The following is a 27,952-nucleotide window of genomic DNA, read 5'->3' as shown; positions in this document are numbered from 1 at the left end:
TTACTACTCCTTGAATATCTGATTCAACTCCCCGACGGCGTGAAAAAAAAATTGGAGCTCTCGACCAGGTTCCGAACACGTTTGATGGCAAGATGTTTCTCAACAGCTAGGGAAAAGGAGGAAAGAGTTCATGAGATGCTAGAAAAAGGTAAGCTGGATTAGCATCATAAATAGATGGCTGCCTAGATGCGCATCAGCCATGCGGTTTGAGCACCTCCGTTGGTCGGTTGCGTGATCGCCTTAGGACCAGAGGCGTCCTACAAATCCACCTGATCAATGCCGGTACTCGCCCCTGGTGCTCTCAACGTGCTGCTCTACTCCTTTGGGTGCGGCGATTGCTCGACTTCAAGATCGCAGATTTGCAGCCAGTCCCAGCACTTGCCAACACCATTCCTACCACGGAATTTACTAGCAGGCTGAAATAGTATTATAGCATCAGGCGTATTAGAGACAATGACCTACATGAAAGTGGATTCGGATGCATTGGAGGAGTCAGTGGAAGATACCGCTTCACAATTGCACTGCTTCTATCCATCAAACTAGGATAACCAAAGTAATTTTTCAGCTCTCCGGGACTCCCTCTTCCTGGTCTTTGAATCAGGCATATCGTCACTCTGATGCCCCCCGTCCTGCTTACAGCGATACTTGGAGGTGGTACAGAACGAACTTTCTCATTCTATTACGTCTGTCTTCTACCCTCGAAGGCAATGCCTTCTTCGAACACACGGATCATTTCATCATAGAGCTTATCTGTAGCTTCGGGCGAACTGTCGGTCCCTGTCCAAATTACCCCAGCCCGCAGGGGAAATAGAATTTGACGTAGACATTCGGCGAGTGGCTTAAGGGAGTGGAATTCTGGAGTAAATTCCCCCAAAATGGCCTGAAATCCATTCTGATCCATGTCATGGGACTTGCGTACTGCTATTTCGTCCCAGTCGCCATTACTCCATTGCCGAAGCTTGCTTGTCTCTGGGGGACTCTCCGTGCGGTTCGTTATGATTATCCAGAGAAAAACGTAAAGGAAGGACTCTAGGTCGTGACGATAAGTATGGCATTCACTCTTCAGAACGCCAATAGCCATGAATGGTCTAGTACCGGTGACGCCAAGGTCTGTTTCTAATCCTTCGGCGAGCTCTATTGCGGAGTCGAGGTCTATCAGGATCCCTTGGGGCTTTCCTTCATCTTGGTCATCCAGAATGATCATGTTCCCTGGAGATACATCTTGGTGAAGAATCTTGCCGTCATAATAAAGTGATCGGTGACACTTGATAGCATCACGAAACACCTGTAACAACTCCAAGAGAGACTGAAAAGTATGAAGAGGTCTGCCGACCGGAGAAGTAACGATGCAGGCAAGGATGCGATTTTGAAAGAAATTGTCGGTCTCTTCCGTATATGCGACAAGTCCGTCAGTATTGCAAGTACCTTCCTGTCGTTGTTCTTCGATACTTCTATTTCGCTCGCGAGACTGCACCCTGGCGAATTTTCTATGTGTCCCCCACCGGAGACCTCGACGCAAATTTGCTGTACTTTCAACTTCCTCGTAATAATCAAGGGAGACGGCACCCCAAACGCATTTCTTTCTGGCTAGCTTTAGAAGCTCGTCCTCCGGGCGGTCCCTGGCCCAACGCCATTTGAACTTCAAGACGTAATTCCATCGATCTGAATTAAGCACTCTAGCCCGGTAGCAAGTTGTCCCGGTGCCAACGAGGCCTTCGCGAGACGCAATTGGCCGATTTTCAAGATAAAGCTTTCCCAGAGAGGGCATCACCTTATTATTAAGGACAACGTAGCTGCTACCCTCATCCGTCTCAATGATATTGATTTTCCCCAACTCCTGGTCCGTCATCCGCTGGTAGCTGAGAATAATAGAGAGAAATTGTATGAAATCTTTCTGCATATCGAATAGGTCGCTACAATACAAGCCAGATCGATCGAAGACCCAAAGTTCAATCAGTGAACCGCGTATGTAGAAGCCATGTAAGAAGAGCCGCGTAGGCTGACTGGCGAAGACCTGGTGTGCGGACCGACAGAGACGCAATAGTCCATCCTGATAACTAACGCCACCACGGCGGTAAAACTGGCCAATGACCTGAACATGGTCCCATCCCGTCTGTACGCCAGAGGCCGGCAAAGTGGGCATAGTCAAGAGGAGGCGTGCACCATCGTCATCACTCTCGTACTCAGGTGCTACATTGTCGCCAGATATATGCCACGAGCCTCGAGCGCCATCAAGCTCCCGCGATACATAGTTGGAAAACCATTGTAGGAAATCGTCGGGAGATGGGGCAGTTGATGGAACAGCATAGCGGCCACCAACTCTTCCAGCTACCTGAATTTCCAAAAAAGCATCTTCGTGGGCATATTGTAAGCTGCCGAAGTGTTTTTTGATAAATCCGCTCATGGGGCCGTGCATACGGCCATCGATGTTGTCAAGGATATCTTGGTCGTCGGTCGCGGAGGCCGGCGGATCATGTACCGCCGGGTGGTTCTCCATGGTTAATAGAACACACTATAGTGAAAGTGAGCAGGCCGGGCGGCTAGCGGGAGCCGTACATAGTACTAGAGACACGGCTACCGGTAGCTACAGTCGCCCCACAGCTTAATCGCTAATCGCTGAGAGTCACTTCCCTCGCGTGGTGGTTGTTTTCCCTGCTGGTGTTTGCTCTGTAATTAGGTATACTTTGCCCGCTTAGCGTGGGTGCCACTAGCACAGCCGTCCCACGGGGGAAGACATGATGTGGGCTCTCGCCCCTTGCAGTGTCGGGAGTGAGAGTGCCAACTAGATGCTCTCTTGTTCGGACCATAAAACACCAAAGCTAGATCTAATCATGACACCAAGCCGCACAAAGGTACCTACCTACCTATGGGCTTCTGGCATCTTCATGTTAAGACTAGCCTAGCAAACATACGATAACCCACAGTTAACCAAGCCCTTCAAATATCGAAGCCCCTACAAAGGGCTTCGTATCAAACTTAAAGGGCTCCTAATTATACCTAGATACTCCTCGACCGCCTTTTAGATCGCTACTATACAACACCCAGAGACTCGAAAGTAATCCCAACCCGCAACCTAAATCTCTTGGCCGTCTGGTAACGGCGTCATCGCGATTTAATATTCCAAGCCGACGTTGCATTCAAACTCCCGCTCTATTTTAGTGACCAAGGTGGGATCCGGGGTAATGCACGTCATTCATGGAGCGCAGGATTGCGGCTATGTCAAGTTATTTTTGAGGCTCTGGCCTCCTGCCTTGTCTAGGATGATTTGCAGCCGCACGGCCCGAGTAGATTCCATTCCAACGTGTGCTAGCCTACGTTAAGCGGGAAGCTTGGCGAAGTAGACTTGTGGAGAGTTTGATGCCACCACGGAAAGCTGCTACGGGGGATATGTGAAGGTGCAAAAAGCGCTGTCGCCATCGCGACATGTGGCTGGAATGAGAAACATATACGCCAAATGAAGGCATGAGAACAGTAGAGTACCGTATATCCTCAACGTACTTGTAATAAGAGAAGTTTACTCGCCATCACCATGTCTCGAGCTATCGTAAATCAACCCCGTTCGAAGCCCCCAACGCTGATCACTTGCCTACCTAGGTACAGCCATTCAAAATGGCCAAGTCACTCCTTAATCTCCTCCTCTTCTCACAAGCCATACCGGCCCTACCAACCTCGCAGTCATCCAACCCCCTTACATCCCGGAACATATTCAAGCGATGCGGTGCCGTGTCCCAGTTCTACAGGCAGAAGGCCAGCGACTAGCAGAGCGCCAGCACGGACCAGTGGCTCGACACGTAGACCTGGACACACGGGGCAGGAGATCTCAGCGAACGCGAACGGGTTCGCCACCGTGTTCGAGCAGTTGGGCCCTCGGCACCCCGGACTGGGACATGCCGCGACGACGGGCTCCGCCAGCTCGTGCGCACCTGGACCCGTGCGACAATCGCGTGCTCAACAGCCGTGGCGGCGACGACGACATCCAGAACACGTAACTACGTCCTCGAGGCCGTGAACCGATTGCACGCCTTACGTCGCCGGCCCTGTCCTAGGCCTTCGAGGTGCAGCGCCGTCGCCGCGGCGCTGGGCAAGGAAGTCCTGGAGCCGGACGTTCTACCAGCCTAAGGACAACCACAGGACGGTCTTGACGCTTAGGGAGGTGCTTAATGCCGTGACGACTGTCATCGGCATCGGCGCTTCGTTCGCGGGGCTGGGCGAGGGGATGGCGTTGGTTGGCGCCACTGGGGGGGGGCGATGTCGACCATGGTAAGCGGTGCGTCAGCTACCGGGTCGTTGCAGCTGCAATCAACGTGAGTCATATCTACTACTCTTAGAAGACCTTACATGCTTCCACAACCAGACAACTTCCATGTTAACAGACCCCAACAAGGACGACACGATCTAAAAAGACGCGGACCTCGGCGCCGTGCTCTCCAAAGTCGTCATCGAATCCATGAAGAGCTTCACCTCCGCCAACAACCAGCTGATGTCCGGATCCACCTACGACAAAATGGGGGACATCAAATCGTACCTACAAGGCAAGGCCTTCGTCGCCTTCGGCGGCGTGGACAAGAACGGCGTGGTCGACGTCACGAACGCGGTCCTGCTCGGCAACGCCGTCAACGTAGCCGTGGCGGCAGCAGAAGATCTTCATCCTGGGCGGCAGCAACTGCGGGGACGACGGGCAGGGCATCGGGACATGGGGCCTACTAGGGACTACAGGATCTGCCGCGACGGGAAGGGCGTGGTACTTGTACTATTGGCACGAGGGCAACGGCGACTTCTTGTTGAACAAGTAATGGGGGTACGTCGTGACGCCGTCGGGCACGGATAAGCTAGGCCGGGGCGAATATGCGGGTGTCAACGTGTCGGATGTGATTAAACTCGTCCTTGGATTCGTATAACTGTCGCCAAGTACGCGTACGATGCGAACAAAGCCGGCGAGCGCGTGCACGAGGCGCTGCAGGGCGGGTGGAGGAACCCCAGCTCCCAGAGCCCATCGTAGAAAATGCACCTTCACGATCCTGGTGTGCGATGTGAGCGGCGCGATTCGGCCAGAGCTGGCTCGACGAGCAGTATATCTTCGAGGAGTACGGCGGCGACGCCCGACCGGTGTGGTGCGGGCCAATCTGTAGCAACGGCTGGGACAAGACGCAGCGGTCCATCAACGCGGCGAATATGAATGATTTCAAGAGTCCGAAGCATATTTGCACCGAGAAAGGCGTTGATATTCAGTATTAGTTTTCGGATGCGGTAAATGGTATTTTTCTTCTTTTGGTTCTTAGATAATTATTAACCCTTGGAATTACGCAGATATTTCTCCAGTGGATCATTAATCGAAGTGACCTTTGTGAGATCTTTCAAATCCACCCCTTCTACGGTCGGGACCTGTTTTATAAGTGTTGAGCCGACAGCACCAAGACAAGTGCCTATGAAATTGCCCACCCAGAATTCTCCGTCTCCGAGTGTCCTGTTCTCTGAGTTGACCCTCGACATAGTTGTCGACAGGCCAAAGTCGGGGAGTTGATGAAAGCCTATTCTGATAACATCAGGCCTCCTACTGTTTCAACACGCGTCGAAATCTCCGAGAGAATAGGGAGCACTAGTCCATCGTCCACATGTCATGCGCCTCGTTTCAATACAAGATACGACAATGATGGCCAAAGCCATTCCCGTGAGGATTCCGGTGTATGCTCCATACCATCTAGACGCAAGGCATGGGAGAGTGGTCGATGTATGTCCTCGCGCCAGATAATAGCCGCAGATGATTAACGTAGCTGAGAGGAATAGGAAATAAAATAGCGCACCAAGAAGTGCTGTGATGGTGAATCGCACCGAACCATCGAATGGTATTATGAACGTTAAGCACATTACCAAGAGGAGCAGGGTCGGAAGTAGGAATACGACCCGAAAGACTCTACTTGCCCAGTATGATGTTGGCAGGAACCTATCCTCCTTTACTACTGGTGCTGATAAATCCTCGTGTAGGAGACCATCTAAAGATATCCGTCTCTCGTCGACTTTGGTTGCGATAGCCCGGAGCTCTGAGCCGTTCGAGCCGTTTTGCGATATCGAATATGCGAATTCATCTGTAAGCCAAAATGCGCAAAACAGACGGACAAGGCCGGTATATGCCAAAGGAAAAAAGATCAAGTCGACGCCCATGAAGGTTAAAAACCCGTCATGTCTATGACTGCCATTCCCTAATGCCAGACCAATGGCAACGATAGCTTGAATGCCCTGCAAAGTAACGATTGCAGTTTTAAGGAATTCGACAGAGTAGAAATTAATTCGACTGTACGGAGGTAGATGCACGCAGTGCGGCATACTAAGGGTAATCATCTCTTCTGAGCCGTCCCAGCCTTGTGATGTCCAAAAGAGCGCGTTGGTACCGGCCATATCTTTCCTATCCCAAGCCTTAGCCCTAATACGTCGATCCGCGATAACTGCATATCTCCATAATATAGATGTCGGATTATAAAGGGCGATACGCTCATGCCACTTTGGATGACGGGCACTTAAGTATGATGGTTGAGGGAAACCGGCAGCGATATGAGCAACGAGCGGTGCTAGACACAGCGTGAAGAGTGAGCACCATTCCGTAAAAGTGATATGTCCACTCTGATGCATGAGTGGAAATATTTGGTAGTCTTTGACATATTCAGCCATCGTGGATTGAACTTGATTCGGAACTTAGCAAAATGCGTGAGTATGAGGATTGATGGTTGAAGACGCTTTCCGGTTAGGATTAGAAATGGACTTATAACCCTGTCTGTTGTTTTCAGCTGTAGTTACTACTTAGGTACCTCTATAAATCTCTAGTCAGCCGAGCTCCTATCTCGATGGGTTGAGATGTCTTAGAAAGCCTCAGGCTATACTTCATAAAGCGATAGACAACCTGTGGCGGAACTAGTGAAACAGCTGAGTATGATAATGCTAAGTATCGTTGTGGGCGTCTAAAGGCAAGGCCAATAGTTTATTAAAGCTGGCATGTCATCAGTTTAATGCCCAACTTGACTTTTAATCGTCGAGCCATTTTGGCCCCTGAAAAATGATACTCTTAGGACTCCTGCCCCTATTTCAGAGCTGAGAGGTCAGTATTCGACATGAAAGATCCATGCAACTAAAGCACCAAGCCGAAAAGCTGATTCTCATTGCAACAACTCTCAACGAGTTGCTCACGCAGCATGGTCTTTCAATCTAGACTCGAACCGACTTAACCTGACGGGTAACTGGGCCAAGGCGTCCACCCGGGGTGTTGGTGGACGAGGATACATATAGGGCTGTCTTCCATCACTACCCCGCCGTTCGAGGAATATCTTCAGCTACTAGAACAACAAGATCGACATCGCGAGAGCGTGGGCCCCGCACCCGTGTAGGAGTCGACCGAATATCTAGCATGCGGAGCCACCGTCCGCACGCCTACAGGCCGACGTGAAACGCGCCCATCGCCACCTTGCCTGCCGTACCGTACTCCTTCCAGGCCATAACAAGCCACAGACCATCCGTCCTCGTGCGCCGCTTGAGTGCTAAAGCAAGCCACAGCAACATATTTCTCCGCGGCGGGAACAAATTACCTAGAGGGAAGCTCGCGCATCGTGAGTCAGTGGCGTCTAGCGCCTTAAGCGCTAACAGAGCCACTCTCTCATGGGAACTGGCGGGTGGAGAGATCGTATTGCCCTCGAGTACCGAACGTGCTCTTCCGCATGATGAGATAACCGGAGTTCCGGAGGGTGTGAGGCTAGAGGCCAACAATGTGCGTCTCCAAAACCTGGATAAGAATCGAATATCTCTGCAAATAGCACCGAAATCTCTTGTTGAAAGGGAGAAAGAAACAAGTCTTGTTTGCCCTCCTAACCCCGCCCATAAATATAGGTCCAGCATTTTGAATAAAATTCCAAAATTAGCTGGGTTAGGCTGGTTTTGGCTTTCTAGTGTTACAAAAGCGTCACAGCAGGCCTTAGTAGGCTGCGCAGGATGCAGCAACCCATGTTACCAGATCCACGTGCCATGTTCAATGTTACCTTAGTGCAGGAAGCGCAGGAAGCGTACCTGCATATAGCACCGGCCATATATTACTAGATTCACCGGATACTTACCGAGGGCATTCACAATCACAATAGAACAGTATCCAAAGACTGGGGAAAAAAAGTGTTTTGCAATTTTTTAGACGGTTTTGCATTGGCTCAACTACACACAATATTATTATGCCATTTCCTAAAGCAACATAGCGCATGCTAAGAGAAAACGCATCCAAATCCGTCCCGCGCCCGCGAAAAGAAAAGGAATAGAATCTTAACAGGTCACACCATCCCTTGACTCGAAGTAGACCATGATCGCCTCATATTCCATGCCACGTGTGTAAAAGAAACGCAAAATCTATTCCACATGCAAACTCATTACCAACCCCTTTTCGTATTTGCCAAACTTCACACCAACGTAGCCTTTCCTTATAGGACAAACATACCCACACCCGAAACAAATGCGGTGACGATGTAGGCAACCAGGAAAGCGCTGCCGTAGTTGAAGAAAGCGGGTGAGCCCATGGTACCAGCAGCGGCGCCCTTGGAAGAACTGCTAGCGGCAGCGGTGCCCTGTTGTCCAGTCGGGCTGACGACAGTTCCCTGTCCGTTGGTGCCGGCAGCCGAGATCAAGGCTTCGCAACCAGCTGAGGTAGTCGGGCTCTGAGTCTTGGCCAATCCACTGAAGTCACAAGCACTGGCCGACTTGCCGTTACCCTCGTAGTACTGGTTAGCAACCCAGGCGAGCTGCTGCTTGGGAGAGCATCCTCCAAGAGCACCGTAGGTACCACTAGTGGCGTTGTGCGCGATTCCTTCGCAGAAGTCTTCGTTGGCACCGCAGATGTAGTTGAAAACGCTACCGTACGAGTCCTCATCGTCAGAGTCAACAGTGCACGATAGAGCGGAAACCTCGCACGAGCAGAGTTCAGGGTTCACTACGGGAGGCAGAGGCGAAGCCTTGGCAGCCCAGGTAGTACCACCAATGGTAGGGCAGGCCGGAGCGCTGTTGGAGGGCTTGTAGGCGCTCGATTGGGTGATGGATGGAGTAACCTTGGCCAACTGCGATGAGAGCGAGGTGAAATCGGGGTAAGGAGAAACGCTACTGCCGTCAACCTGAACCAGACCGTACATGTTCTCGGAGTAGAAGTACTCGTATACGATACCGCCAGAGAAGACAGAGGTCATGTTACCGTAGAGGACAGCAACTTCAGTGAACGGTCTGTGGGTAGCGCCACCGTCAATACCTTCGATGCAACCATACTCGGCGAAAAAGGCGGGAACGGGGTAATCCTCGAAGAATGTGACACGTTCGCCGTAAGACGAGGTTACGTAGTCGCTATCACCGCACCACGAGTAGACGTTGTATCCCCAGAAATCAATGGTGGTAGTGCTGCCTTCGACAGGCTCACAGGCGAAGTAGTGGGCAAGCTCGTCTCGGCTGGGAACATCAGCGGTGGCGTAACCTACACCTAGGGTATCACGATATTTCATGCTCTTAATGTAGCTCTTGGTATCACGAACAGCAGCCTTGACGAAAGCGGCGGCGGCAGTCTGGTTCTGAGCGCTCACGACTTCATTGCCAGCAAAGAAGCCAATGACGTTGTTGTACTTGCTAAGGGCGTCAACAACGGCAGTGTAACGAGTGTAGAGTCCAACATTCCACTCGGGATCGTTGCTGTCAATTGAAGTACCGGGTTCGCTGAGATCGGCGAAGACGTAGATGTCGTTAGAAGCCAACTGCTCCATACAATCATCGTGGTTCTGGGTAGGGTCGATGGCGTAGACACGAATGACGTTAGTGAAGATCTGCTTCATGTAAGGAATATCTCGCGAGCACTTGGAAGCATCCGATAGAGGATCGGTGTACTGAGTGTTGCTGGTAGATGTGCCATTGGGGTTGTAGTTCTCTTGGTAAGCAACTCCCTTGATGTAGCTGTTGATAAAAGAGTTAGTGCTCGGGTTTGCCAAGACATGCGGACATGTGGATGAGAGTCCGCGCTCCGCGGTCTGCAAGGTTCGGTGACGGACGAGGCGGGTCGGGACGATGCTATGATGAACTCTGAACTTACAATTGAGATCCGTTGTTGGAGTAGAAAAAGTGCTGGCCGACAGCCTTGATCTCCGGGATATCATCGTAGCTTGCTGCGAGCGCGCCGGACAATGAAGCCAGTCCCAAGGCGAGGGACGGCAAAGCCGAAGTCGACCACATTATGACGGTCGGAACAATGTGTTGTTGGAAGAAGTTGCGATAGAATTGGAAGCGAAAGATATCTGTGACAACAAGACGCGAGAAATATATCTAGAAATCGTCTTGGGAAAATTCACATAAACACCGAAATCAAATTAACGAATGTGTCGGTGAACGATAATGAGTGAGTGTCGGGTGATGAGGCACGAGAGGGATGATGATACAAACGGACAAAAAAATAGGATGAGAAAAAAAGATGTTCTTGTTCTGGATTGGGACAGAGGTAGGAGGAAGGGTAAAAAAAGTAATGGCGAACACGCAAGCAAAATACGGAACAAAAGAATGAGGTGTGGATGGTACTTCGTAGTCAGGCCTGGCTGGTCTGGTTCTACTATGTACTAGGTACCAGGAGGTAAGTCAGGTCAGACCAAGTCAAGATCCTTTCGTCTCGAACCAATGATTTTCGTTTCAAGGTCCACAAAACCCACAAAATTGGGGAACAAGTCTGGTGTGGATGAAAAGAAGAGGCGTAAGATTAGGAACAGGAAATGGTTCCAGGGCCGGACGGTGAATAAATCGAATAAAACCACTGCTAAGTACTGTTGCTAGCACTTTCCTAACCATCTACGGGGTCAAACTACGGAGTACGTACATTTACCCGTGGACGCATTTGGGGAAGTTTCACGGTTCGAATGATCCTGATAGGTCAGATTGACTAAAATACGAAGCAGTAGCCTCCAACACGGGGGCCAAAAATTCTGGGTCCCGAATTGAGTTGATCGAATCGCGCTTACTATCGACAGGTTCAATTTCCCGTATCAGAAGGAAGCTTATGTGGCAGAGAGTGGCTATGCTCAATGTATGCGAACGCATGCGAGGCAACTAAAATGAAAGGTGAGGGGCTCGGGGGCAGGAGAGGGTGTACATCTAGAAAGATCCACCCTGAGAAGATCCCATGGATGTCACACAGTTGACGTTAGTTGACGTTAGGCCAGATTCAATTGGCTTGGCGATTCCGACTTATCCGCTCCACGTTGTACCTGCATCCAATCAACTGGGAGCAAACGCGCTATCAAAAAAGCTTAGCTCTCTTAGACTCAATTAGATTCGATTGTACAGCGCGCGCTGTACTACCATAAAATATAAATATGTACAAGAAATACTGGAGTAGACGATTGTCCGATTTTATGATGTCAATTGAAGATCAGCCAAGGTGAAACATTCGCATTACCCCTCGTTGTCCAGCCGCCTTCCCGCCCTCTGTGCTCTGCCTCTTCAACGAAACGACCAACATAAAAGAAGGGAGAGAAGGGATAAGAAACCCAGCCAGCCAGCCAGCCATTCATTCTTCGACGTGAGATCAGACGACAAATAGGGGCAAACTCGCGGCACAGCGCAGCAGATCAAAATTCTGTACCATCTGCGCATTCGCAGATTCGGTCGCCAACAGTTTACCGAGACAGAGGTTAATACATAATAGTTAGAATATCCAAATGCAACATCGCCTGCAATCAGCTTCCATTGCCGATGAGCCTCACTGCCTCTTTCACGAAATTAGATACTCGGTCCTTGAACGGTTTTACGCCTCTAAACCCAAACTGCGCAGTACCAAGATTCGGCAACGCGGCACAAGAACACTCACCATCTTAAAATTACTTACCTGGGTAGGTCCATAGATGATACGCAATACTCTTCCAAGTCAATAATGAGATGAGTTAAACTATGAATGCCGGAAGCTTTACACTAGAACAAAAGAGCGAGTTCGAGAATCTGGACCACTAGTGCAAACAGGGGAGTGGAAAAAGCTTGGCAGCTTGGACGCAAGGTAAATGAGTGATCTCCACAAGGTAATAAAAATGGGGTAGAGGTTACGTGTAACTATCGTCACAACCCTTCCCTTAAAATCAAGATCAATTATAATTTTTGCGAGACGCGAATTACCTATCTCTTCAAAAACGACAATCCCAGGAAGTGGATTATTCTCTTTCATTATCATCTATTGCTACAATGCTATCTTACGTACAAGCCGGAATGATCCAGACGCTACGTTAGAGAGGATGACCGGAATGGCTTCGCGTCTAAGTAAAGCTCCGATCTTCAAATACTTGCCCAGTTAGGGAGGTATCCAGCATCAGTAGCTACGCCGTAGGTAGTTCATGAGTACTGCCACAACTTCAACCAAATCCCACCATCAGTGGTTCATTCGCCGATGATAGTCATGATAGTCTTGAAGAATACTGTAGCTAGAAGCTCTCCGTCTTCTCTCACCTAACCCGCACTCCAACAGTGCGCATAAACTAATCAGAAGTAATATTGAGTATTTAGATGTCTAAACCTATTTAGTAGAAACGGCCGAGATCATAGATAGAAGTGACTGTAGTCTGGAGTAGGCATTTATTGTGTAGGTAATACATAGGTAGGAGTTACTAAGCCCTTTTGGTTCCAATGATACACGGCGAACTCACCGAAGAGTCACTATCGGATTGAGTTCACGTTACCGTTGTCCGACAACCAACGTCAGAATAAGCTCTATTCGGCTTACTAAATCCTATCACACGCTTCTGGCAGAACATTTTCCTGAGAAAAGTGACAATTTGCAAGCTGTACTTGATATGGGAAATAGATTCTAAGTTAGTTGCGTACTTTATTTTTTTTTTTTTTTTCTTCACGAAACAGACTATCATGGCTTGCGAAATAACTACATGCAAAGCCAGCTTCAAGTAGTTCCTAGCTCATATTCGAATTCACGTTTGTATGTATTCAATCTAACGAACGACTACTACACACTCTTGCCTTTTTCTTATTTCTCTCGTTTCCCTCATTTCCTTCCTGTATTCATAACTCGTTGATATCGCCGTATTTACTTGGCAGACTTCTGAGTGGCGCCAGGAACCTCTGGGACCCAACTGACTCTGTGGTTGACAAAAAGCTCCCCGGCAGGTTTAGCCTCGTTGAGGGCCTCGTAATCGTCCAAGACACCGACTTTGACAACCTTGTTCTCGCCGAAGCTGGGCCCGTCACGCCAGAGAGTACTTCCACAGTCGCCGCAGAAGTGCGACGTGACTTCGTTGCCAGAATCGCCAACCTTGGAGATAGTCTTAGGCTCGCCAGATAGAACCTTGAAGCCAGAGGTAGGTGTGATGAGGTTGGTGCTGAAAACCGAGCCTGTGATCTTGCGGCAGTCGAGGCAATGGCAGACGACCTAAGTATCAGTTAGAATATCAATATCTTCGGAGGAAGTACCGAGGCAAATGAGTTCAGAAGAAACAAACCTTTGCGATTGGCTCGCCTTCGACAGAGATGCGGACTTTGCCGCAGAAGCAACTTCCTTGCTTAGCCATTGTAAAAGGGGTAAATTCGTTAGTTGAATTTATAGCAGATATGCAAGTAGTAGATAGTGTTGTAGCGGGGTGTTGAATATAAGAGTTATGTTATTGTTGGTGAGGAGTAGAATAGAAGGTGCCATCAAGGTGTCAAAGGTCCATCGTATATATACTTTTTTCTCCAATTCAATAATTCACTCCTCGACTCTCTTCATTTTCCTATATCGTAACCATTTCCCGGCCTGACAAGGGAAGTTTTAGATCTTGCTCTTGGCTTGACTCACCCATTTCACCAACAACTCCTCGGGCTATAGCTTGCGGTAATCGTTATACCCGCGGGATTTGAAGAGATTCCAAATTATTCGGATATCGTGCGATATTTCCCCAATCTGCAAATCCATTGCGGCTACAAGGCATCTAGATCAAAAGGCGCGCAGGATGCCAATGCAGTTCCAGTCCATGCTGACGCATTAAGGCTGACATATGGAGAAATGTTCTTGCTAGTCAAGGCCAAGCTTTACTCTAATTATCAATCTGAAGCTCCGACGCTGTTGCGCAACCGGGCTACTTTTGGATGAAGCTTCCGGTTCGGGTCGTACCGTGAAGGAATAGAGGCTTGTGCTTGGCTTGGCAATTCATGATTTGCATCCCCGCGTTGATCCTTAACGACGCTAAAGGTGGGAGGCTTCCGGGGGGTCTGCCGAAACGTAGATTTCATCTCCTGACTACCGAGAACGACATCGACCGATGCCTCGCTTTCAAAGACCGAAGCAGGACATTGACGGCTCCGGGCGCGACCTATATCTTTAGGTACTAGGTATGCGACAATATCCGCTTCAGGTATTCAAGCGCGGATGTGAATGCATGTATGCAACATTTGTCATTATCGCAGCAGCCGCAATAAGCTCTAACCTTTTCCAGCATGCAGGATTCCACATTATACTTTATTGGTAAGCAAGCTCATGCACAAAAAGTCCATGATGACAGATGGAGGCAAAAGGGCGTAGAAACTAGCTCACGATCTGCCATGAAAATATAATTATTCCTGCTTTCTCCTCGGGCAAAAGGAATAATAGGCCGTAACTACGTCACTTTACTGCTAGTACCTAACAGGTTATTTTGCTGACACACTTAAGACGGCATTTTCATCATGAGAGGCTACTAAATTCAACAATACTGTTCGCATATCTTGAATTCTAGTGTCTTCGCGTGGCTAGTTATTGGTCAATGGTTGATTCAAAACCAACACAATTGAACTATGATTGACAAATTAAGATACTATTTAAAAAAGGGTATTATTCAGAGCTTCTCACCAGCAGGCTATGAACAGATACACATCGTTTCGATACCGAATAATAGTTGGCTTCGGAGAACTTAAACTCACCCATACATGTACCTAGGTAGTCATAAGAGTGATAATGGATAAGTTTGCTACTGACGGCCTTTGATTCATGACACTGGAAGGCACCAACCCCCTTTACTGAACCTCTTTATCCAAACTTCCACTATGGCATAATCAGGATCACACGGTACTGCTATTCGATAACGTACGGAGACGCCTGATATTATTGAAAGCTAGGCATATTTCCTGAATTTTTGTCTTCTTGGTTAAGCATCGTTGCAATCTAGGCTAGGTCATGAGTCAACTTTGATGAATTTACAACTGCAAGCAGTAGACCCTACGTAGGTCGGTACTTAGATTTTCGTTACGATATCAGAGTTTCCATTGACTCATCAGGGACATGGTCTTGTGAATTGTTACCAGCCGGGTCCTGATCAAACGTTTCTGAACTGCTTCCTACAAACTGACAGGGGCTACGAGCAGGGGGCTAGATAACAGCTACTTAGCTGCAGCCTGTATAATACCTAGGACAAGTATACATAAGGGGCCGAAGGCCCCAAAGAGTTTTATTTTAGGAGAAAGGGTAGGCGTTAATCAAGGTCTTTTACTACCTATCCCTATAAGTGGCCCAAAGGCGAGCTCACTACTACTCTCACTCACTCTGACAGAGTATTCAACGACGGGCCCACCCCTTGACACAAACAGTGCCTATTTATATCCAACTCTCCTCCATATATTTTCTCATTCTTCTCTTCAAAATACATTTTCTACAATCATCAAACGGTATAGATACCTACTTACTCCACCTTATTCTACATTGATATTTTCCGCCTATTATCATCTCGCAGAGAGAGGTTGGTGTTAATGCTGACCCAACTATTGCAACAGCATGAAAATGGCAGGTTCTCTCATTGCCTAGGTATTGATATTCAACGGAACCAAATCTAAATACCCACCAGCTGGCAGCGCCTTTCTGGTGCGTAAGTTCCATTTATGGATCCAAGTCAGTATCGTTTCAAGGATTTGTGCTGACTGTACTCAGGTAATGTCATCACTCCAAAAAAAAAAAAAAAAAAAAAAAAAAAAGACCGTCGATGGTAGTAACGACACATTTCTATCCACGGCGGGGCTGGGAATAGCAGGCCCATTAGCCATGGAAGGAGAACAGAGGGTTGAAGACCCAAAAGTATGTTATTTTTTCTTTGCATCGCTCAGTCGCGTTTTCCTTCCGGACGGGTATGTTCGTTTTCATGGCGACTGCCCGGACACATCGTAATGTATCAGGAGGATTTCTATGCATTATGCAAGACATATTATGAGCGACACATCGAGACGGCATCATTCGCCGTACGAAGCTCTCTCCAGCATGAGGGGATTTACGGTGAAATAGTGATGATATACTTGAACTTTGGTGGTCTGGAACATCCGGCAACACCAGGTCCGCGATCTGGGACGAGGCGCAGATTTGCGCGCGATAATTAGAGCAAGATTTCGAGAAAAGTATAACGTCAAAAGAGTATTAGCTAAAGTAAGTCTACCACAAGCGTGGTCTTTTTATTCAATAGGGAATAAGTCTAATAGGCTTTCAGATCATCATATTCAGACTGTTTAGACATCACAATGGCGGTCGACTGGGAAAAGTACGTCGAAGACAAGTAATCTGGTCTGGAGATCGATACTTCCAAACTGGACAGTACGAATGCGACACAGTTCGAGACGTCACGCCATCGCGCCAGCCGACTTCGTTTGGATGTCGGTTATCCAGACGTCGTCGATCATCCAGAAGTCAACGACTCTTCGCGTCAAAGCTTCTTTACCAGCTTCGGTCCGACACCCACCACACACGTTGTAGACGTTATTATACTCACGGCCGAGAGGACTTTTGCCATTCGAAAGCTGAAAATGCCGACGACACTGGCAGATCTCGAAACCTATATCGGTATGATTGGGTTCTTACGCAAATACATTCCGTATTACCAACAAAAAATCAAGCCACTGCAAGACAGGAAGACAGCATTATTATCGCAAGAAATAAGAAGGAAATTCCGGCATCATCACATGGACGCAAGAATTCACCAAGAAAGTTACTTTCGCGAGCCCAACAATTGGTAGCTCTGCTCCGTCTTTGACCCAACGTCGAAATTTGTATACATTATTATCCAGCAACGGGTGATTCTCCCAAACAGATGGGCCTCTGCGTCCAGCTACGAAAGGAGAGGTATCTTCCAATGTTAATCGAGTTCTCCACCACGCTCTTCATTCAGAGGGTGCCAGTTAACGAGAAATTGGTGATTTACTCTCATCAACGTTTGTATATGAACTGAACTTGATTGTACCACACAAACTCTCACTGGCAGGCACTCGTCTATGGCATTTTGCAATTATGGATTCATCCGAAGTGTGAAATTCTTGAGCCATTGTCACTTGGACATGAATTTTGCCAAGAAGTGCCCACGTGCGGACTTCTGAAACAGAAGATGAAGGAGGATCTAGTGGACTGGGCTCGTTTTAAGGACACAGGAGACTTCATCGGGACCAGTCATGTCTCCGAGATATAGAAGATTACGACGGGGATGTCACCATCAAAGAAGAATGGAGTGATGGCTCATTCCCCAGGGCCGTTGCAAAGCCAGAGAGTGGCCAAATAGACGAGACACGGGAGAAACGTAGAAAAGTCGGGAACACAAAATGCCAACAGTGGATGGCCGGTCCCGACGAGTTTGCCGCAAGTTACCTCGGGATAGAATGAACTATCACCGATATCAGACACTACTATAACAAGGAGGGATCCTGTTCAGTGGAACCGAATTAGGTTGGGAAGTGAGAAACACTCGCGCGGGATACCATTAGACGCCTCCTAGCAACTTACAGGTTGTTGACCAACCTAACACTACCTAGACGATTGCTTAACGCCGAAGTTCGTTATGAACTCAACCGCATTATAAACCTCTGGGGGCGTCGAGTCGATTCCGTCCTGTAAAGAAGGAGCACTTGATATATAAAGGAAATTAGATACGGCTCATACAAGCATCAAGCATGGCCTAAATTCACCACGGTCAGCTGTGGAATATGCTATCATTCCACATAGTCTCAATGCCGGTTATGTGAAGCGAGAAAAATCAGACCTTTTTCGAATGTACCACAAGACGCCGATGGCTTGTTTTCGAGACGAGGCTATGGCATAAGTTCTCGACAAATGACACGAAACACAGTGAAGGAATCTTAGAAGAATAAATTGAACCGCGTAGGGGAAAACGTGGAGGAGGGGAAAATGGCTAGTGGAGCCATAGTTCTCCCAGTTGCAAGCTCCCCAACATGATAGAGGAGAGCCGGGTTAGCGCTGGGGTCCTCAGGGGCTCGCAATACTTTTGATTGCGGTTCCTTTCCAATGAAGACAGGAAATACCCCCCTCACATTGGGAACATTGCTTGCGTGGGCACAGCGAATCAATAATCAGAACGTCTACCTATACAGCTTAAGAACTCGGGCGTTGAGCCCGCCGGGAAAAGGCGAGCGGATCTACCCATTCTGGTCTCCATGATGTACCTAAGACAGTAGACGTCTCGTGGAAGTAAACGATGTCATCATCGTCAGCGTCATCACGCCTATCACATTACGATGATATCTTTATGGCTGTCACACTTGGACGTTCTGCAAACATTCATGTTGAACGCTCTTTATAACTAGCCCTAACCAAAATTCTCGTACCAACGCCTATAAGGAAGGCGGCAGATACATAATACGAGCACATACACGAGACACAAGCCTTCAATAGATGGTTATTCGAAGTAGCTACCATCACAGGGAGATTCGCAAACACGAAAAGGTTCAGTATCATAGTGATTCTCAAGCCACACAAGATCCAGATCTACGAGGGGGCTTTCAGCCATAAGAGGATCCGGATCAGTCAATACCTACAACAACTACTTGTAGGCGCAACAGGCGTAGTTACGCATTGCAGTAGGAAGGTTTAGAAGTGGACAGCCTGGGACGTGAATCCTTGGAGAAGATTACAGTTCACTGGCAAGAAATCACGATACGCGCCGACAGCCTCGACCCTATGTATGTAAATACTATAGGTAGAGAGCCTTTTGGACGCCAACGAGTTCATTATCATCGTTATTATCATCGTTATTATCATCGTTATTATCATCGTTATTATCATCGTTATTATCATCATTTCAATACACATACGATAATCCAGTTCTCCACTGTTTACGTAGGTATGAATCACTCATGGACGCAGTAAATGACAAGGAAGTGTCTCCAGAAGCGTTCGGAATAGTCAACTTCATACCTAAAGGGAGCACGTAAACTCCCACCATCATTCCATCTCACCAGCACAGCAAGAGCAACCAGCTATTTTTGGTTTCATCAGATGGTATTGGTATCTGTATGTAGAATATATACAACGATTGCATCTTAAGAAGTATATACAGTGAAGCGAAGCGAAGGCGGATGTAACTATGTGCAAGAATTCCAAAAAAAAAACCAAAGCAGCAGATATAGGGGTATGCTCATGCTCGCGCTTAGCAGCGAAGGACGAAGAATGCAAAATGCAAAATGCAAGAAGGTACCTGTTTCCCAAACCGTGAAAAGATTTCTCATGAAAAAAACTCCGACACGCGATACTCCCTCCCATGCGTCGATCTCGGTAGGTTTAAGCGATAGTGGTGGTGAAAGTGATGGTGAGAGTAGTAATAGTGATAGTTGGTGTGGTGACGATAGACAGACTCATCACGAGGCGACGTACTGCGCGACATACGCGACCTCCATCATGCTCCCGTAGCCGTCTAGGGTGGAGTCGTTGGGTGGACCGGGCTATTCAACAATGTCAGCCATATATTTCTCTTTCCTAGTAAACGGACCGAAAATGAAAGTTAAAAAGTAAATAAATAGTGTGTAACTTACCCAATCACCGCCAACAGCCACATTCAAGATAAAATACACCGGGTCCGCCGCCAACGTATTCCACACGCTCTGGCTGCCGACCGTCGACCCGGACACCTGGAAGAACTGATTGCCATCCAAATACCAAGTCAGCGTCTCGCCCGTCCAGACGCTCGCCCTGCGGTCCCACACCGCGCGCCACGTATGCCAGCTGTCGTCGGGCAAGGTAACAGGTCCCCCGATGCCATTCGGCTCATCGCACGCGCCGTTCGGGTACACATCGCAGTGGATGGTCCCGTGGCCCGTCAAGATGCCGTTGACGGTCTCCATGACGTCGATCTCGCCGCACTCGGGCCACGCGGTGCCGCTGCGGATGCTAGCGCCCAGCATCCAGAAGGCGGGCCAGATGCCCTGCTTGTTGGCCTGCGGGTTGGTGCCGAAGCGGATCATGGCCTCGGCCATGGTCTGGGAGCCGGCGACGGGGGCGAAGGTGTACGTGCTCTCGATGCGGGCGGAGGTCCAGGCGCCCGTGCTGGCGTCCTTGCGCGGCACGATCTGCACGGTCGCGCCGCCGCTCAGCTGCAGGTTCTGGTTCGACGTCGTGTACGTCTGCACCTCGTCGTTGACCTGCAGGCCCGTGATGATGTTCCAGTTCCCCGTGTTGACCGACGCGCCCGCCGCGCCGTCGAACGTCTCCGCCCACACGTTCGTCCACCCGCTGTAGCCCGGCGCCGGCTCGGCCGACACGGCCGCCGCTGCGGCTAGCGCGGAAGCTAGGAGTTTGGCGAACATTCTCGTTTGCTGATGATGATGGTGGGTGGGTAACGATAACGATAACGACAACGACAACGATGATGACGATGACGTTGATGATGATGTGAGAACTGTAAGGACAGGTCCGAGCTCTGGCTATGCAGATGTATGTACGGACGTCGACGAGGTGACGCCGCGGGAATATGTACACTTGTAGAAGAAGAACCGAAAGGGGTAAAAAGGAGCGTAAGTCATAGACCAGCACCAGCTGTATAGACTATGGATATAGTAGTATAATGGGGATATCCAATACTTAGGGTGAAGATCGTCCCTTTTCTGTGAATTCGGCGAGGGTGGATTACCCATCTTATATACCGTTTTATATATAGAATGAACTATATAAAATGGGCAGACGGGTAAGGAACAGACAGGGGGGTGGGTTAAGCGAGACAGCAGATAGAGAGAGAAGGCAGAGAGATAGAGGAGTCGAAAGGAAAGCCGAGCCTAGGAATGAACCAGTCCGGCGCTGGTCCAGCCCACAGCAGGAACTGAGGTTCTCGTGAGCTTCGAAAGGGAAGGTGACCAGGGTCCCGAGCGTCCAAGGTGCCATCAGCAGTGCACGGATGGGAGCTGTGAGCGAAACCACGCGCGTCTAGACCACGAGTATAGTTCTCTGGGGAGGATGGGGCGAACGAAATCACATACATGGTGGTGGTCGGGCAGTAAGTAAGATTGCACAGGCACCGGCTGTCCGGTCAAGGCGTAACATACCTCTACATACCTCTCTTGTCCGGGCACGGTCAAGTTACACGGTCTAGTTACATTCCCCGGAGCCAAGGCCCTGTTTTGCGATCTGGCAAAGTTGATCACAGCTGCAAGTTGCGAGCAGGTTGCGAAGAGAAAAAAGAAAGGTGTTTACTTAGAAAACCTGTTAATAAGTGAGTTGAGGTTAAAGTTGTAGGCGCGTGGTGCTATTGGTAGCTTGGGCGTGACCCTTAAGGATGATTAAGGGGGTAACGGGATCGAATAGACAGTCGAGGAAACATGGCGGCACAACCACCTTGGTAACGCGGAGGAACCTGATTGGGTGGCGGATGAAACGACATTCCAATGATGGTTAAAAAGTCCGATATACAATCCCAAATCACAGATGGGAACGCCACCAGATCGGTATTCGTCGCAGATCACCCCCGGACGGATGCCCCGCATGGCTAAGAGTCTCAAAAATACAATCTTGGCTACCCGAATGGTGGTCGGTGTTGATTGAGTTGCAGCCTTGAGCGAGGGTACGGGTATATATGATTGACGGAGAAAAAACAGGCAGATGACGATACTGAGGCTATTTGTTTGGTATAAACAACTTTAATTTACGAATTAACGTAGGTACAACATATGCATCGATGGACAGATTGCCTTAGGAGAATTTTTTTTTACAGAAGTTTTCCTATTCCAAGTTCCCTCGTGGTAGGATTCACATGCGGTGCGATCTAGATGCTCTGGTGGATCGACTCCAAAATGTCTTAGGTCTCAGGAGAACACCTGATTGATTGAAGGCCAACTTGTACCTGCGGCGGACCGCGTGGATGCTCCCACAGGGGTCCTAACTTCAGATGAATTAGTTTCCGCGGGGTGTGATTGGAGGATTTGCATATGTAGAGGCGGCGCAGAATTCTTTAACTCGAAAAAGAATTATCATTTCCGTCTTAATGCGGAAACTGGTCGAGGCCGAGGAAGCGCCGGTCAGGGACTTGATAAAATGTTGCCCGACCGACTCGAAGAATTCTGGGAGATGGGTGATGGGAGACAGCGAGATAGTAGAATCAAGCTTTTTCGGAAGACGACGCTGATTCGGGCCACGTCCATATCCTGAACTCCAACTCACTAGTTTAGGTCACTTTGCAGGTGACAGCTGCACGTTTATGCTAGTCATCGTCAGGGACCGGTAGACGACGTAACGTATCTTCAACGCGGGTCGCGATCTTATCAGTTTCCTCAAGTCAACTCGGGACTCTTACCTGAGATATTGAACACTTGCTCTCTATCTTCTAGCCTGTGATGCAATGCATTTATCGTAGGCCTGCGCGACGCGACCCGGTAACATTCTCCGGGGTTGTCGTCCGATTCAGCGCGATGCCTTTTTTTCTCCGCTGTTCATCCAGCTTTATCCCGGCCTATGGTTGATGAGCAGCTGTCTTTCGTACGACGGGACACTTCATAAGTCTGCAAAGTCATATATTGATAATATCTCGACGGTGAAACACCGGCGTCATCGAACAGGCCAATTGTTTCCGTGCAAATAGGGGTACCTATGGTGTATTACGTATCGAACGTACCCTTACCGGTACCGGTACTTGGGGCAGGGTTGGTTAACCGAGCATTGAAGCGTCGTAGAGCCTACGCGAGAGCTTGCGTACCGAGAATAGATGCCACGCCATGGGAACGAAGATGAGAATGACTGACGATGGCCGGGCGAGGTGGTTGCACTTGTCACCGAAATCAATACCGTTGACATCGGACGAGACTCTGCAACTGCTACCGGTAACAGTTGTGACCAAGACGCGAAGAGATGTTGAAGTGCCCGATGGTGTAACGATGCATTCCTGTGTTTCCTTGGGAATGCCCCCGGCCATTTTGATTTTCCACGTGCAATGATCTAGCAATGTCAGCGCTTGAATTAACCCTAAATCGACGGTGCAACGCTTTTCTTTTTCTTGCGCAATGCGAGTTTTGGTAATTTCCAGTGCATAGATCGAATGGAGCTTGTAGGGTAAGCCATCCAATGGTGAGAATCCTTCCTGGGACGACCACTAGGCACGGATCCCTACAATAAGTAAAGCGTAAACTGATCCAACTCCGGTTCGCCGACGGGATCTAGACTGTAACCGAAACACTTGTTGAACTAATAATAGTTTTCGTCGCTAGGATCATTATCGTTATCCGTAGACTTGCTTGTCTCCCGCTGTGTTAGGTGAAGAATGATATATCATCGTTCCATTCTCATCAATAATATCGGCGTGGGCGTTGTGGTCATAACTAAATAAGGTGAGTTTCGTTAGATGTTGGAGCATTCCGCGCTTATCGTCATAGGAGGTTCGTAAGCTAATTCTTAGATAAACTCTAACGACGGTAACGTAGATGGCCTATGCATAGTACAGTTGGATCGAACTGGAAACGAAGCTCCCGTTTGGCGGAGGGTTGTTGAATATATCGTAAGGTTAAGACGCTGAGCGAGAGAGAGGAACTTAAATTTAAAAGGTCGATCTTAGATGCGGCGAAGGGCATTTATGATTTCACCCGTGCCCCATTTTGCCCAGAGTTCGTGGTATTGGGACACGGGGGTGTCATGTCGATCACGGTGCATCGTCGGCCCTCTTATCTTTTGCTCTCGTGAAAGGAATACGAAATCTCGAAAATCATTTCTCTATTCGCGGCACTCACGAGCAAAGGTGTCTTAACGGATACCCAGTTAGCTGTAAACATATTAGACAGCGAAAATTATGATTTTCTTAATTAGTCCCTAAATAGTCGAATGCCTCCATCTACAATCGTTGCGCCGCCCATTTCTTCGTCGGAAGCCTCTTTGTTATCATCTTCGTCTTCGTTGAGCACCATTTTCTGGCCGAACAGGGTTCCAAAGAACCGGTCGATAGCGCTCTGCTCCCAGCTTCGGCGATCTTCTGGTGCCATAAAATTTTGAAGCTTATCGTGGACGTTGAAGCGCATCTTTCGGCCTTTGCTTGCCTTAGTATCTACATGCCGCTTTGCCTTCGCCTCCTTGACAGCGGCGAACCGGATTGTCGCCGCAGGACCGCCTGGGGCTCCCGACGTGTCTCCTGTTCGCTGATCGACGAGCTCCTTAAGTAATAGTTGGTAGAAATCGGCATCGTCATAGATGTTAGGATCTTCATTGACTTTTCGCGCAACTTGAGCTGGCGCGCATGAACGCGGGGTCCGTGTCCGCTTGATGAGTCGATCCGGTATATCGAGCTCTTCGTCCAGTCTCTTAGTGAGAGGTTTCTCTACCGTGTTGGTGAATTTGCGAGATGACCTATCCACCATCCTTATATTTCTTGCGCTGTTCGACCATTTCTCTAGAACGGCTCTGCGACGAACGAGCGCCCTCTGTTCAACAGCCTCCATATTTTGCCATATGTCATGACTTGATGTACCTATATCAGCAGCGCGTTTGCGTTTTTGCCCCGTCTTCTCAGATGGATCAGACTGAATACTCGCGCGGAAACCATCAATGGCATTCCATAATTTGAGCGCAGCCGCTTCAGCTGCTTCGTAAGGTTCCGATTGATCTCCTAGATCCTCAACGGCGTTGAACGAGTTCACTGCGACGAGAGATTTCTGTAATCGAATGCGAACGTTGAGAAGCGCATCGAAAGCCTTTCGTTGCCGTTGAACAGCTTTCCCTTTAGCGACATCCTTTTGCGCAGCAGTTGATAAGGTGCTGGCTACGGCGCGCTGACCAGCATTCATCATCTCTTGTATTGTTGTACGGTCCGCACCGTTGACTACCGGGGCCTTTCTTATATCGCCCTCTTCCTCGTCCGACCTGTCCTCGTCGCTCCCTGTACCACTTGCATCATCCACATCTTCATCGATGTCGTCTTCCTCATCTTCATCTTCTTCAGCTTCATCGTCTACAAAACCATTGATTTTTTCGTCGTCGGAGATGTCTTCGTCTTCGTCCGAGACTTCCTCTTCGTTAAGCTCTGCTCCTTCACTAGCACTGTTGTCTTCATCGGATACCATGTAGTCAGCAGCAGTAGGTCTCGTCACTCTTTTGCCTTTCCGGGGAATAGACTGCGAGCTTCCCCTGAAGACAAAAGCCTTGAACTTTTCTTCGTCGCTCTCGTTGAAGGCATTATCGCTATCAATTTCCACATCTTCGTCGTCCTGGTCGGCTTCGAGGTCCGCCTCGTCGGGGTCATCGAATTCTTCCGATCCGCTCTCGTCGTCTATGTCTTGAGGCGCATCTTTATAATCTGATGGAGATTTAATGACATCGCTTCCCTCGTCGTCATCATCGTCTTCTAGGGCCGCGCGACTCACGGGGGCACCTCTGTATTGGGGTCCTAGGGATACTGGATTTTTGCGACGAAGTTTGCTCTTGCTGTTTATTTTTTAGTATGCATCAACCGAGTTACAATTCTTCATGTAAGGTATCGTACCCCACGGACACATAGTGCTCTGTTCCCGCATTTTCATTTACGCTCTCTTCGCTGTCGCTGGCGTCGTCTTCCTGTGGTACTTCTGCTTCCGGATCGAAATCTGTCGTTCGAACAGCGAGCATTAGTATTTAACAGCAGGACAATATTAGATTTAATTTTAACACCCATACCCTTTACTGGACGCTCTACCAATTCGGCAAATTGCTGCGCACGCCCCTTTGCTTTTGACATTGCAGGAGTCGTTGGCAATAAATTATTTATTTGGTAAGTTGAAGATATTTGAATCGGCCCCACGCTTAGAGAGAAGAAAGTTCAAAAAATTTTAGCGGTGGAAGTAGGCAGTATCAATTAGTGGGTCTACCCCGGTCTAGGGGTCCCCCGAACGCCGAATAGGATCTCACTTGCAGCGAACCTTAGAGTTAGCTACGAATATCGAATGCCAAGGTGAATAATTGGAGGATGTTGGTAGGAGTAAATAATGTTGTATTTCTTAAGTTTAAACTCTCGTCTAAAACGTGAGCAAGTTTCTACTTAAACCTTTGATTACGTAACCACTCCCACAAGGACATGATAATAATTTACCCTTTGTCAATAAGATAATTTATTGAACCTTCTGAATAATGTAAAAATTGGCGGCGTATTTCATCTCATCATTAAGCAGTGTAGTACCCATAAAGTTTACTTATCCTCAAATAGCTCAAAGTTAATTCACTACCTACTCAAAGCGTCGGGATAGAGAAGCCTACCTCGTATAATGGCGACAATCCAACGCCGACTTCTCCACCAAACCCTCCGTTCCCTTAGCCATGAAAACCCTCTTGTAAGCCGCGGTCCTTCCCCTCCAATCAAAACTTACATGCTCACTCAAAACCTTAGGGCCTGCCGCGGACCGGCTCGATCCCGCGGATGCAGCGCGGCCTTCCGGAGCGGCGCAAGATCAAAGACGTCGCCAAGGTAGTTGCCGTATCCTCGGCCAAAGGCGGCGTGGGAAAGAGCACCGTAGCAGCGAACCTGTCTCTAGCCTTCGCTCGGATGGGCCACCGTTCCGGGATTCTCGATGCTGATATTTTCGGGCCTTCCATACCGACGCTCTTCGATTTGAGTGGAGAGCCGCGGTTATCATCGAGTGCGTAGTTTCGGTCTCATAAGGTTGTCCCGTGTTTTACAATGATTAGGGACGTCATTAATTATTGGAAATGTAGATAACCAACTCCTGCCGATGTCGAATTATGGCGTCAAGACCATGTCGATGGGATATCTAGTCGGCGAGGACGCTCCCGTCGTGTGGCGCGGTCTCATGGTCATGAAGGCTTTACAACAGCTACTCCATGAGGTTGACTGGGGCGGTCTAGACATTCTCGTGCTGGATTTGCCGCCGGGCACAGGTGATACACAACTCAGTGTCACGCAACAAATCGTGCTTGATGGTAAGTGTAATCTCCTGCTCTAGCAGATTGGCGCTTTAGAAATGCTAAGGCAATGTCCAGGTTCCGTTATCGTCACCACGCCGCACACTCTAGCAGTGAAGGATGCGGTGAAGGGAATTAATATGTTTAAAAAGGTCGATGTACCCTTGCTCGGCCTTGTTCAGAATATGTCCCTCTTTAATTGTCCACACTGCCATCACGATACAGCAATATTCGGATCTAATGAACGCGTTCAGGAAATCTGTAAGGACTATTCTATAGATCTACTTGGTGATATCCCATTACATCAAAATATTGGAGATGATGGCCAAAGAGGGAAACCAACTGTCACTTCTGAGCCCGATAGTCAGAGATCACAGGCTTTCATGGATATTGCGAAGCTAGTAGGGTCAAAGATAGGGTTGTAAATTTAGTATGATGGGTTAATGTATGCGTCATGTGCCGACGAAGCGCTCTAGACTGCGTCTCTCTACGTTGTTGATAATCAGATATGGCTTGTTCCTAACTTACACGGTGTCTATCTGCAACACGGCATGGTCCTTGATGCCATATCAATTAACATTTGTCGCATGTAACGCGCTAGCTATTTTTTTGGTTGGCGACTTGGTTCCTGTCCACAGCGAGACTTTAGCAAATCAATTCCACGATATAATTTTGGGGTCGTAAGGATAGCAAAAGGAACTCTCCATTCTAAAGACTTGTGTATTGAGGCACAAGAGCTCGATCAGAAGAACCGAGGCACTAAAGAGAGTGTCTAGTTTAAGGGCTATGTTAGCATCCATAGAACCTAAATAAGGACAAAAGGGGGTCAAAGCCTATGAATCGCCAATCCCA

General features: G+C 48.7%; 10 protein-coding genes across 10 annotated transcripts; 3 read left to right on the top strand and 7 right to left on the bottom strand.

Moving 5' to 3' along the window:
• Positions 1-28: 28 nt before the first annotated feature.
• F4807DRAFT_442926 (FunK1 protein kinase) lies at positions 29-2,497 on the bottom strand (the record flags this gene model as incomplete). The annotated part of the gene is made up of 2 exons (XM_047999514.1): positions 29-148; positions 680-2,497. One exon carries the CDS (start codon positions 2,495-2,497, stop codon positions 680-682), a length of 1,818 nt encoding a protein of 605 aa, XP_047850053.1. The 3' UTR covers positions 29-148.
• A 1,216-nt stretch (positions 2,498-3,713) lies between these two features.
• F4807DRAFT_471047 (uncharacterized protein) lies at positions 3,714-5,379 on the top strand (the record flags this gene model as incomplete). The annotated part of the gene is made up of 5 exons (XM_048002878.1): positions 3,714-3,985; positions 4,132-4,221; positions 4,294-4,304; positions 4,404-4,798; positions 4,910-5,379. 5 exons carry the CDS (start codon positions 3,714-3,716, stop codon positions 4,997-4,999), a joined length of 858 nt encoding a protein of 285 aa, XP_047850052.1. The 3' UTR covers positions 5,000-5,379.
• F4807DRAFT_281726 (uncharacterized protein) lies at positions 5,368-7,039 on the bottom strand. Its single transcript, XM_047994695.1, has one exon. It carries the CDS (start codon positions 6,661-6,663, stop codon positions 5,560-5,562), a length of 1,104 nt encoding a protein of 367 aa, XP_047850051.1. The 5' UTR covers positions 6,664-7,039; the 3' UTR covers positions 5,368-5,559.
• A 1,094-nt stretch (positions 7,040-8,133) lies between these two features.
• Positions 8,134-10,720, bottom strand: F4807DRAFT_442915 (carbohydrate-binding module family 43 protein). Its single transcript, XM_047999513.1, has 2 exons — positions 10,085-10,720; positions 8,134-9,948 (listed from the first exon to the last, which is right to left on the bottom strand). Exons 1-2 carry the CDS (start codon positions 10,222-10,224, stop codon positions 8,445-8,447), a joined length of 1,644 nt encoding a protein of 547 aa, XP_047850050.1. The 5' UTR covers positions 10,225-10,720; the 3' UTR covers positions 8,134-8,444.
• A 2,275-nt stretch (positions 10,721-12,995) lies between these two features.
• Positions 12,996-13,799, bottom strand: F4807DRAFT_280982 (Mss4-like protein). The gene is made up of 2 exons (XM_047994688.1): positions 13,476-13,799; positions 12,996-13,405 (listed from the first exon to the last, which is right to left on the bottom strand). The coding sequence occupies exons 1-2, from the start codon at positions 13,542-13,544 to the stop codon at positions 13,064-13,066; spliced, it is 411 nt and encodes a 136-aa protein (XP_047850049.1). The 5' UTR covers positions 13,545-13,799; the 3' UTR covers positions 12,996-13,063.
• A 5,533-nt stretch (positions 13,800-19,332) lies between these two features.
• F4807DRAFT_280990 (glycoside hydrolase family 16 protein) lies at positions 19,333-20,750 on the bottom strand. Its single transcript, XM_047994689.1, has 2 exons — positions 19,780-20,750; positions 19,333-19,689 (listed from the first exon to the last, which is right to left on the bottom strand). Exons 1-2 carry the CDS (start codon positions 20,548-20,550, stop codon positions 19,606-19,608), a joined length of 855 nt encoding a protein of 284 aa, XP_047850048.1. The 5' UTR covers positions 20,551-20,750; the 3' UTR covers positions 19,333-19,605.
• A 1,827-nt stretch (positions 20,751-22,577) lies between these two features.
• Positions 22,578-23,141, bottom strand: F4807DRAFT_464613 (uncharacterized protein; the record flags this gene model as incomplete). Its single annotated transcript, XM_048002156.1, has 2 exons — positions 22,578-22,682; positions 22,926-23,141. 2 exons carry the CDS (start codon positions 23,139-23,141, stop codon positions 22,578-22,580), a joined length of 321 nt encoding a protein of 106 aa, XP_047850047.1.
• A 766-nt stretch (positions 23,142-23,907) lies between these two features.
• On the bottom strand, positions 23,908-26,162 carry F4807DRAFT_281112 (TRAUB-domain-containing protein). The gene is made up of 3 exons (XM_047994690.1): positions 25,862-26,162; positions 25,692-25,791; positions 23,908-25,633 (listed from the first exon to the last, which is right to left on the bottom strand). Exons 1-3 carry the CDS (start codon positions 25,920-25,922, stop codon positions 24,022-24,024), a joined length of 1,773 nt encoding a protein of 590 aa, XP_047850046.1. The 5' UTR covers positions 25,923-26,162; the 3' UTR covers positions 23,908-24,021.
• Positions 26,163-26,445: 283 nt separating this feature from the next.
• Positions 26,446-27,525, top strand: F4807DRAFT_464611 (P-loop containing nucleoside triphosphate hydrolase protein; the record flags this gene model as incomplete). Its single annotated transcript, XM_048002155.1, has 4 exons — positions 26,446-26,511; positions 26,568-26,817; positions 26,894-27,118; positions 27,179-27,525. The coding sequence occupies 4 exons, from the start codon at positions 26,446-26,448 to the stop codon at positions 27,523-27,525; spliced, it is 888 nt and encodes a 295-aa protein (XP_047850045.1).
• Positions 27,457-27,909, top strand: F4807DRAFT_280942 (uncharacterized protein). The gene has a single exon (XM_047994687.1). It carries the CDS (start codon positions 27,548-27,550, stop codon positions 27,782-27,784), a length of 237 nt encoding a protein of 78 aa, XP_047850044.1. The 5' UTR covers positions 27,457-27,547; the 3' UTR covers positions 27,785-27,909.
• The last annotated feature ends 43 nt before the right edge of the window (positions 27,910-27,952 follow it).

The sequence above is a fragment of the Annulohypoxylon truncatum genome (assembly GCF_022578515.1).
Source record: "Annulohypoxylon truncatum strain CBS 140777 unplaced genomic scaffold F4807scaffold_42, whole genome shotgun sequence".
NCBI lineage: Eukaryota > Fungi > Ascomycota > Sordariomycetes > Xylariales > Hypoxylaceae > Annulohypoxylon > Annulohypoxylon truncatum.
The sequence above is the reverse complement of the archived record's forward strand: the minus strand, read 5'-3'. Positions and strand labels throughout refer to the sequence as shown.